This window comes from Asterias amurensis, chromosome 13 (assembly GCF_032118995.1).
Source record: "Asterias amurensis chromosome 13, ASM3211899v1".
Taxonomy (NCBI): Eukaryota; Metazoa; Echinodermata; class Asteroidea; order Forcipulatida; family Asteriidae; genus Asterias; species Asterias amurensis.
In genome coordinates, this window is record NC_092660.1 from 7,966,303 (window position 1) to 7,978,401 (window position 12,099).

The 12,099-nt window shown below is 39.7% G+C and overlaps 1 protein-coding gene across 1 annotated transcript; it reads left to right on the forward strand.

The window, feature by feature from the left end:
• Positions 1-339: 339 nt before the first annotated feature.
• Positions 340-3,387, forward strand: LOC139946526 (uncharacterized). The gene is made up of 2 exons (XM_071944216.1): positions 340-514; positions 1,260-3,387. The coding sequence occupies exons 1-2, from the start codon at positions 458-460 to the stop codon at positions 2,295-2,297; spliced, it is 1,095 nt and encodes a 364-aa protein (XP_071800317.1). The 5' UTR covers positions 340-457; the 3' UTR covers positions 2,298-3,387.
• Positions 3,388-12,099: the final 8,712 nt, after the last annotated feature.

The following is a 12,099-nucleotide window of genomic DNA, read 5'->3' on the forward strand; positions in this document are numbered from 1 at the left end:
ACGTCCGGGATTCGCCGAGTGACTTCTTTACGTCACAGCCTGTCGATGACGTCAGATTACCACTGTGCGCTGTGATTGCATTAGAGCCTATTGTTGGACAGAGCCGCTCATGTTTTATTCATGAGCCACCGACATCGCCATAGTCACGACGAGAGCTCCGTTCACTGCGAGTGCTCGACTACACTGAGCCGTCTAGCCGACGAGCGAGCTCTGCTTATATACGGTCTAATTTTAGATATGCTAATGAGTCAGCGCTGAGGGCTCTGATTGGCTGTGAGCAGCTGGCATGAATGAAACAACCGGAGGAGGGTATGTGATTATATTCCAACCACCGGCGGGAGATTCCTCAGAACTCACTTGAGAGTCGTGTTTAGAAGATCGTAAGAGAAAAACTATATCTGCTGTGACTGAGAATTTCTTTTTGCGAGAGAATACGGAACAATAACTGGATAAAACAATGGCACAAGCACTTGGCGATATGACACAACACAGCCTTTCCAACATGTCAAATGACGTAAGTACTTTTATATTATTACATTCCGAAGTCATTTATTTAACGTGGTCAAGTTGAAATTCAGCTCCGAACTTGAAATTCTTACTATTATTTATGTGTGTATTACATTTATTGACAGTTTTTCCCACGTGTGTATTGTAAACACAAATAGCAAGATATTTCACATGATATTTATCATTGATAAATTCCATGAGTGAATAATGTGTATTTATTTTTTCCTGAAGCATTCAGTATGGTTGGAATGTCATTGATGTTGATAATAACATTGCAAAGGCCAACGTGCTGAATGTGTTTCGTTTGTTTTTATTTTTTTCCTTACGAGATACAATTTATTTAAATTCCACATTCATCGTGTTATCATGTTATATTCCCAATGTATTCCCAATGCTATCACATGACGGAATGAGTTGTTTTCTAAAACAAATTCACTAACAGAGCACTAGAAACTACTGGTTCTTGCACTAATAATGTATTCGCAGTAGCCCCCTTGCGTTTCCAGCTAAAAGTCTCCATACCCGAACCCAGTGTGCATTGTTCCCTTTTGATAGACATTCTATTCTATTATCCCTCAGCCTTTTTTAAGTAGGGACAGTACCAGTAAGCCTTTTGTGCTGTGTGGGCAGTGAATTCAATCTAATTCCACTGACCGCAACATTACATAAGGATTGTATTGCATATTAACAGTGTGCCACAAGAGAGCAAATTATTTATTCTCGTCTCCATTTTCTTCTCTTCTTTCTAACAGATGCTCTGGTTAGAGATGGACAATCTCCTCTTCGATAACTTCGACAACGCAGATGAGAGTCTGGGACACCCTGGCTTCCCACTCATGATGCCCAGCGGTTTGATCCCACGCCCAGAGACCTGCTCCCCAACGAGTACGGTCTCCAGCCTCTGCAGCAGTGATGGGGGCAGCACCTGCATGTCTCCCCCTCCCGTCTTCAACGAGCCATACACCGATCTCCTGGACCTAGACTTCATCCTCAACAACAGCGCCTTCGGTCGTGACGAGGAGATCAAAATCAAAGAGGAGCCCATGAGCCCTGCCGGGTCGAGCTGCTGCGGGTTGGAGTCACCCTCACCCCTCGGACTACCCGAGATGGACAGTTTCTTGAACTTTCCCGATATCTCCCTTGAGCGGTTCACAACACCCGATGTGAAACCGTTCTTGATGCAGATCCAACAAAATCAACAGAAGAGCACATTGCATCACTTAGCCACGCCACCCCTTCACCATCACCAACAACAGATGTCCCCTCCCTGCTCCCCACAGACGGTACCCGAGCTCCCCTCCTACACGGCTCATCACCAGATGCACGCCCGACAACACATAATGATGATGTCACTTCAGCAGCAACAGCACCAACAGCTCCTGACACCCCCTAGCACACCCCCATCTTCGCCACTGCTCGATCTGCTCCGCAACACCCCAGCAGATACCAACATGCCACCCCCACAGACCCAAGGAGCACCCCAGATCGTCCGCAAGAAGGGGCGCCGTGCCTGGGGCCGCAAGCGCACCACAACTCACACCTGTGCCCACCCAGGCTGCGGCAAGACCTACACCAAGAGCTCCCATCTCAAAGCCCACATGAGGACCCACACCGGTGAGAAGCCATACCACTGTAACTGGAAGGGTTGCGGATGGAAGTTTGCCCGTTCAGATGAACTTACACGTCACTACCGTAAACACACTGGAGACAGACCGTTCCAGTGCCACCTCTGCGACCGTGCATTCTCCCGCTCAGACCATCTTTCCCTTCATATGAAACGTCATATGTGAACTATTTCACCATGAACATTGACATTTTTTAAAGCTAAAAATGTACATGCAAAATCTTTGATTCAATATCCCATTGGATATCAGTCATATTTGCTATTTGTATATTTTTTGGGTAAGTTCTCGGGGGTCGATTCTTTGATTTTTATTGATATCATCGAATTTGCTAAAACCTGATGAGCTACCGACGAAACCCAACACAGGACGCCACGATCTGGCCCTTGGTTTGTTGGTGCAGTAAGTTGGACAGGTCTCTCAATAGCCAAAAAAGGAAGAACAAAATATTCTTAAACTTCCAAATTCGATTCTGGTTCGATTTTTGAGCGAACAACTCGAGAGATCTGGACATGGGGGTGCATGCGAGATGGGTAAACATAACATCAGAAGTGGAAATTAAAAGCTAAAACACAAATCTATTTTTTAAGTATGATATCCTTTTAAGGAACAAAAATCAAACAACGCTTGCTGAAATGGAATAGTTCAACTTCTTAAAAACACGTTTTTTCTCAAAAGCATGTTATGTTTACTTCTGAAGTTTTGAGTTGTGTTCACTAGGAGAAATACTCTTTTATGACTTGTCTTTTTTCGATATAAAGACCAGAGCTGTTTCAACAAGTGAGCACAGTACTATGTTTTTTTAAATAAAAAAACATTTAAATATAAAACAAAAATTGCCAAGTTGTTTACACAGCTACCGCGACGCGATAGATTCGTTGAATTTTAAAGTGCAATTGTAGTACTAGAATTTTGACTGTAAAAAAAAGGTGTACATTAGAAAACATATAAAGACCATCATTTTATATGGGGCGCAGTGTAGAGTGCATGCCAGTTTATTTCCTTATTATTTTTTAATCAGCAGGTCTGTTCTATTATTATTAATATTATTACAATTAAAATTGAACTAATTAACTGTTATCAACTGGTAATGATTTACTATATTCTTTGCCTTTGTACCTTTGTATTAATTGTATAATTATGTACTCTAATTGATTATTGGTGATGAGATATTAATTTGGAATTAATATCATCTGTGAGAGGAGGAATTTACAGCAACTGAATAAAATGACCACAGGCTGGTCAAAATGATATGAAATACTTGTCTGCATTAATATGTTTTGTTTATCAAGCATGGAGGTAGAAATGATTGGAAGCTTTAATTTAAAGATGGCCGACTTCGTTCAGTCCAAACCCCAGCCAGTACGCGCGTACATGTAAAGCCAGTAAAAGTGGTATCACATACATTGTATTTGGAATATTTCGAGTTGAAAAGAAACAAACCAATATCCCTCCCGTCCCCATCAGTTCTGCCCCCCCCCCCACCCCTTCTACCCACCCTGCCCTCGCATTGACAGCCGACCCGGTACATACAATACAAACAAAACTTTGCAATAATATTTGAAAGGGACCTTAAAATAATCCATAGGTGCATTGGGGGGTCACAGTACTGTGGGAAAGTACTGATTATAAAGCGCTTAAATACACATCAGTGTATATAACGACAAACGAATCAAAACGACCTTAACCTCCTAAATATTTAAAGCTGATTACTCAAAGCTTGGGTTGTAACTATCCATTCGCATGGGTTCCAGTGGGCCGTGAAATTGTAGACTTTAACGGGAGCTTTGATCACTCTGAAAAAAAAGCGAATTGGTTAGGTTTCGACTAAGTACATTGCATTCGCTTGACAATGACCCTGTTAGATTTCCGGATACCTATGCCCTACTGAAAACATCGTTTTATTTATATGATTTTTGAAACGTACAAAAAAGAAAGATATGTTTAGCAGGTTTAAAAAAACATATTACTTCAGAAAAGCGAAACGTTATAACCACAGTTGGCGACACAGTTTGTATGTCGTATTTCTTCATTTTGTTTAACTTTTTGGTTATTTGTTCAAAAATAAAATAACAACGCTAACGCTAGTTTTCTCTTACAACATACCGGGCAGAAAACCTGCAAGCAATTATTGGTAAAGATATAATTTCTACATCAATTAATCTACCCCAAAATGTCCCAAAAATGTGACAAAATGGAAGTTGCCAATATAAAGACACCCCAAACCACCACCACAGAAAAGTAATAAGCGATCACTGCTCATCGAAAAGTTAAATTTAGAATCTAGGCTACTATACCAAACGGAAACGAACAGAAAGTTTGTTTCCTTGTAACTTAGAGAAATGTACCAACGCCACTCAGCAACCTTAAAAACAAAGCATGTGGAAATGTACAGTTTAAAGGGATGTTGTAAAGTACAATTTAGCTTCGCTGCTGGTTTTTAAATAGGGTGATTAGTTAGGCATCTACTTCAGGCCATGTATAACCGGTGACAATTCTGACAACACATGCTTACAATAGAGCCATAGAGCCTGGACTTCCTGCAGGAATGATTTGCACTTGAAGAAAACATGAAGTCCTACAATTTTATGGAGATTGCAGTGTCCGAATTTGATAAACTTTGGGTATGAAGAAAGGGGCCAAACGTTTTGGAATTAACTATAAATCATGCCATGCATAGCTCAAACATCACTTATCTCTAAACTTGTTTACAGTTGTTACATTTATTACTCTTGTATTTATATGTAAATTATGAAACAAAATGGCTAATTTACCAGATGTGACCCGCTCCTTCGTAATGAAGAATATCGAGTAAATTTCATTTTTGAGTTTATCATAATAATCCCAACAAGCAAATCTCAAAATTTTAAAGAAATTAAAAATCATGATCATACGACGACCTTCCTGTCCGAAAAATTTTACGACCCCTTTTGAAAAAACCCTAGAATTTTTTTTTTTAACGTGACGTCTCACACACTCATTAAAATAATATTTTTTACGAAATGAAAACATTGATTGTTTAACCCCGGCGTAGTTGGACCAACAATGGGACTTAAATTTACAAACATTATTATGTCCAGAGCAGACACCTCACCTGCCAAAATTACTTTAGGATGTACAAGGTCACTCTCCCCGTAGAGCAAGGACCATAACTAAAGGTTACTTGAGTTTGCATACGAATGAAAGTTCGTATAGAAAGTTCGATTACATGCAGTTAATACTAAATTCCTCTATAATCAACCTTAATAATTTCTACATGAAATGTGTAATAAAACTTGTTATTTGGGGTGGGTTTTTTTCTTCTAAATAAAGCGATCCAAACGATAATTATAAATAAAAAAATCCCAAAGACAAGATACGTCTCTCCTTGCAAACTCTAAACCCAAAATGATTTTTGTTTTGTATCTGATGTTATTTATTTGGCAAACTACAAGGAAAACACCAGCAAAAACAAACGAAATAGATTGAACACAGCAAGAAAAGAGGAGAACACACAGAAAATTCAAAGACTTATTTTCATAGTAGTCCTCTGAGTGAAATCAACTGGGCTCAGTAGGGACAAAACATTAACTTTGAAAGACGTACCAACAGCAAATAGTACCATTAGTGAACTCATGTGAACTCGAATGGGCCATAAAACTGCAGGATTTGGTCCATACACCGATATCCATTTACTTCCATTGCTCGAGAATTAACGAAATATGATGTATAATGTAATATATTCTTTCCAAGAAGTGGGTAGAAATGGATGTTAAGACCAAATCTGAACTTTATGGAAATATTTGAGTTTCAATATTTGTTTTTTACAGCGAAATACAAACAATAGTACACAACGGGAAATCATTGGGGAAAATGTGGAGTTATGCAGAACGAAAGTTACAAACCCAAAACCACTCTATATGGAAAGTATGCATGTGGTTTCATATGAGTTCAGTGAACACACAATCAAAACGCCGACACGTTTTGAATTCCATCAGAGCTTATAACTCAAGGACAGTGTTGTCTGTGTTTATAACGCGACTGTTGCTATAGGGAATTCATTAGCATCCGCATCCGATATTGGTTGGGGCGACCTCTTTTCTAAGGGGGAATAACCACAATTAAAGCAAGAGTTACAACAGCAATTTCTACGTTTTTGTGCAAGAGCTCATTGTTTGTGTGACATTAATATTTGTTGGAGATACATGTTGATATTATTGCGAAATTAATTGCAACATTATTGAGTTTTACTAATGTGACATCAGATGGAATTATTATTTAAACATTTAGGATAACTGCTAACAACTTTTCAATTTAAGCAAAATAAGAAGTTATAAAGGAACACGTTGCCTTGGATCGGACGAGTTGGTCAAAACAAAAGCGTTTGTAACCGTTTTTTATAAAATGCATATGGTTGGGAAGATGTTTTAAAAGTAGAATACAATGATCCACACAAGTTTGCCTCGAAATTGCGTGGTTTTCCTTCTACTGTGCGAACTAACATGGTCGGCCATTTATGGGAGTCAAAATTTTGACCCTCATAAATGGCCGACGTGTTAGTCGACGAGGTAAAAGGAAAACCACGCAATTTCGAGGAATGTTTGTGTGGGTCATTGTGTTCTACTTTTACAACATCTTTCTACCCATACGCATTTTATAAAAAACGGTTACAAACGCTTTTCAAAGACCAACTCGACCGATCCAAGGCAACGTGTTCCTTTAATGCACCAAGATGTAATGATTAAACATAATGCAAGTTCAACACAAATTATAAAGATGGGGCGATGACGTAACAGCACTTATGGGTCTACATGGCCCAAAATGGATAGAGGGAGAGGGGTTGCAAATGGGAGTTTTATGAGGGAAGTTTTGACAACAGTTGATGATGAAGTTCTAATGGAAATATTGACTGGACTATTATTATTCGGTGAAGATAAGGTAAGGCTCTTCTCCGAAACGGAAAGATATCGTCTCGGGTAACTCCCGGACATAATGCACGAATAAAAAAAATCTGCAAACATTTGGGCTCATTTATTGCTCCTCGAAGTTATAGGAAAATAATTAAGAAACTTTTTGTTGCACAAATTTGTGTGTCTCAGATGCATAATATTAATGGCTCCGAACCTGAATTCTTTGATTGTTTGCGTAAAAAACTGCCTCTTTCTCAAAAACTACGATACTTCAGAGGGGGCTGTTTCTCATAATTTTTGTATACTATCATCAGCTCACCGTTGCTCGCTACAACATAGAAATGGTAACAGTTTTAATTTTCTTAAGCAATTCGGGAAAGACTCCACACTCCGATCAGGATATCGACCTCGCTAAACCCCAATTCCGATGGAGAAAAAAACAACAAACACTTTCATCCAGTGAAATTGCGCGTCCAGATTTCCAGATTTAATTATAGTCTTGAGAAAATTCCTCACCAACCGCAGACAAGAATAGGGTTCTTGGTAAGAAAGTTAACCCCTTTATGTGTGAAAGACCCCCGGAAGAGTTAAACCACTTGGATAACTATACGACCCATTGCTTTTGTTAGTGGATTGAATGGCACTCATCAGGCTTTCCAGCATACCAAATAGGCGCTAAAGTGACAGTTTTAAGCCAGTCTCTATACATCAATGGTCAGTGAAGAAGTGTTGACTCTTTTGGTGACTCTGGGGGCACAAACAACCTTATGAAACCAGTCTACCTTGCTGTCTCTGTATTGTTCTTCGTGATTAACAATCCCCCATAGGCAAAGTCAAATAGTGAGAGCCCGTGCACAATGGTGATTCGTTATGCATTGATTCGTGAACGAAGTGTTACAAACTATTCAATGGTTCTTGCAAAAGGCAAGAGCGTGCAACAAACACTTTTATCGTTCGTTCATGTTCCCCGAAATCCAACTTCTTCCATAACACAGGAGCATGGACTTCTTTACATGAGATACACAGTTAATGTATACTATGTGACTATATTTTACGAAAATAGAATTAGCTGTTGCAAACTTTTTACCGACCAAAAAGTTCTGTGGTATAAATGCGGGAGAAAAGGAGTTAATGTCCTGCCGTCAATTTCACAAAACTCTTCTTAACTTAAAGGCAGTGGACACTATTGGTAATTGTCAAAGAATAGCCTTCACAGTTGGTGTGTCTCAACATATGCATAAAATAACAAACCTGTGAAAATTTGAGCTCAATCGATCATCGAACTTGCAAGATAATAATGAAAGAAAAAACACCCTTGTCTCATGAATTTGTGTGCGTTTAGATGGTTGATTTCGAGACCTCAAGTTCTAAATCTGAGGTCTCGAAATCAAGTTCGTGGAAAATTACTTCTTTCTCGAAAACTATGGCACTTCAGAGGGAGCCATTTCTCACGATGTTTTATACCATCAACCTCTCCCCATTACTTGTTACCAAGAAAGGTTTTATGCTAATAATTATTTTGAGTAATTACCAAAATTGTCCACTGCCTTTAAGACTAATCTTGGAACTTAGGATGAGTTCCAACCCTGCACTGTAGCATGCAGACCGTAAGATTAATCCTAAGTTAGGACGAGTTACTCGTCCTAACTCGAGATAAGATGCGTGCTTACTCTTTGTGAAATCGACGGCTGACGTTTCAACCCTAGCAGAGTCTTTCTCGGCTCAGATCACCTCTTTCTCGAGTCCATCTCGAATGCTATTATTTAGGCAAACCATACGATGAGGTCCTGTAGCAATCCCATGTTATTGCTACGAATATAAGTGTTTATAAAGTTTGTCTCCTAAATAAAAACACACAAAATATTTGTATTGATCGTCGACATTCACATACTGTTTTTGAGGTGTATTATTCCTTTTACAAAACTGTCCCAGGGTAAAAACAATATAATTCAGAACATCTGATCTTGGATCCTTCCCGCAAAACAGTGTGGATCCTTCAAATGCTAAGCATAATCATCAGCGGCCCTGAAGAGGGTAAAACTATATGGAAAGGTTTGCGATAACACCATGTAATGACTATATCTCTAAATATCTCTCCAGAAGACGATCAGAGCATACTAATCGAAACGTTGAGTTGAAACCAACGGTTCTTTTCAGAACCACCCTAACTCATTTAGAGATTATGGTGATACCGCAAACCTTTCTATATCATATTTCCACAATGCTAAGTTTCAAATCCTATCTTAGGGTAAAACTATTCGAAACGTCGATACCACAACCCCCGCCACCGCTCCTCACAAAAGAGATTTACACAAGGTTGTACCCGCAAGTTAAATTTGATATCAGTTATTTCTTTTAAACAACGTAAGTGGGCTTTCAGTGGAATTGCACTTATTAGATTTACTATTTTACAGCTTTGCAAATCAGCTCAAACCATGGAGTAAGAAAATCCATGCTCAAACTTAACTCAAACCACCTTACAATAGTTGCGTGTCAAACTTAGGACTTGTTTACCTGCAATCGAAACATCGGTCAGGTAAATAGTTGACCAAGCTGTGTGGATACAGGTTTGTCGACAGCCCCCCCCCCCCGTCCCAAACGAGACGTAATCCAGCACCATAAAGTTGACAATTTATGATCGATTGCAGTTTCCTTTAAAAATTACTAACTTCCATAAAAGTTAGATATAGGTAACGGAAATCCTGATGACGGATTGTGGTACGTGTGAAATGTTTGGACTCCAAAGTGCATTATTATTCATTTTTGTGTGAACTTTTTTGTGTGAAGCTATCCTCTTAGTTCTCTGCTGAGACTCTACTAAAGCGTCTCTACATAGATGTGTACGGGAATAAAGGCCTGTATGCTTCGTTTTTGCAAGGACAAGGACACCTAGGCATTTTCCCTTTGAATTAAAGAGCACCCTGTGAGGAAATTGTAAGTTTCCACTGGAACATTGCAACTTTCAAGGGCACCAAGGCAATGACAAGCAGGGGCATGGTAGTTGCCTCCTTGAAGTATCAGGCCTGTGAATAGAATCTTAATTGTCGATCAAAGAGAAGTTTACTCGAGCGGGACTTGAACCTGCGCCCTCCGGACCCCCGGCGCTCCACCAACTGAGCTAGAGGGATAGCACTTTTTTACTCATTTAGTCAGCTTCCCTTTATTTGGTGTTATACTGGATTAAACACATATGAGACTCAATACCTCACAAAAATACCTTACTCTCAATGTCTTACTCTCGCAATACCTCACATTGCAAAAACTGGGTAATTGTTCGACTGTATTAACACCATGGCTGTATTCACAGAGAGATACCAAGAAATCCAGGGCAAGCGGCCCCACCCCCTCCCCAACTCGACCGTGTTGATCTTATACTGACAGTCGCGACTACAATGGAGATCAGTGATGTAGATCCACTACATTACATCACAAATGCATTACAATTACATACCAATGCATCTCAAGAATACTAATGCATATCTGTTTAAATCTTCACCTGATTGCAACCAGGGTTCATACAACCAAAAGTTTTGTGTAAATAACACGAATTCTTATCAATATACAGTTAAGGAGACAAATCTAGATGTGTCATCAAGAAATTGAGTGAACACACAAATCGACAGTGCAACAAGGAAACAGTATGAGCGAACAGTAGAATTCCAAAATAATTTGAGTAACAGTGAAAAAAAAGATGTTGCACCCTAAATTGAGATGATCTGCTCTCGTGTGAACGGGTTAAATACACATTGGGGAACCAGCCACTTGAATGCAAACTTGATGTAATTTTGGCTGGTGCCCTGTCTCCGTTAAACCATACTTTGCTTAGCAAGTTATGTGCTTACAGCGAGGCTTTATGAAATTGGGCCCAAAAGTACACTGTTGTGACATAAATTCAGGCTCACCGATAAATGTCTTAGTTTGATGTTGTATTATGGGGTTTTTCTGCGTCTTGGAGCAACCGAACCGACGAAACAAAACCAGGCTCCAAGTGCATGCATTTAAGCACACTATGCCATAAGTCCCGTTGATATATATACAGTCACTGCCCCATCATTGACACAGACGTCCCTCTTCCTATGCCAATGTGTGAACCTGACCTTCACATGTCAATGGCAATCATTATACATGCGGGTCGACAAAGGACAAACCGGTTGGCATCCAATAGAGGGCGCCATTCACGATGATCAGTAAGATTATTGTATAGGCCGTGTCCGAAACGACGACTTCGGCTGCAGCTACGTCTAGATCAGCGCGTCTACCTGTGTTGAAGAATAGGCAGACGCGCGCGATCTAGCCGTAGCTGTAGCCGAAGTCGCCGTTTCGGACACGGCCTAAGTGTGGTCTTCAAGATCATCTGCCCGCTAGGTGTCGCTATTCAAAAGCTCTAGTACCACTAGATGCCAACCATACCAATGCTATCCATGCTGAACAAAATCAAAATCTAATCTGCGGTAGTAGAATATAATAATAGCTAGACAAGTTCTCAAGTACATGATCTACCCAGCAAGTAGTTGCCGCAAACCAAACATACATTGATGCTTCAAACTCTCCTTCATCCGAAGATTATTTTGCGGAATGAAACAAGCTACGACAAACTTTACCAAGCACCACCGAACGGCAAGGGTAAACTTTAAGCTAAGTATATGTCAATTTTGCATCGGCGACTTTTTTCGGCGAAATATAAGCTAAATATAAATACAATGTATGTAAATTTTGCATCGGCGACTTTTTTCGGCGAAATATTTTGTTGATGGCCACTTTTTTCGGCTGCGACTTAAAGTCACCTGGAAATAGAATTTTTTTGTTCAAACATAAGAGTATATGCTTACGAACAATAAAACAATTTTTTTAGTATTTGTTTGTCACGATTTATATGTTTAAAAAATATATAAAGTTGTTTGGGGGGCTGACTCCGCCTACCCCTTTTGTGACGTCAATCGAGGCAGACTTTGCCTGCAATGCGTATAGTAAACACACGTGCAAAGTACATGTACGTCCAAGTCATGAGTTGGTACATTTCAAAAAGTGTTTTTCTGCATTCAGTAGCAATACACCTGGTCGGCATTGCCGGAAAAAAAAAA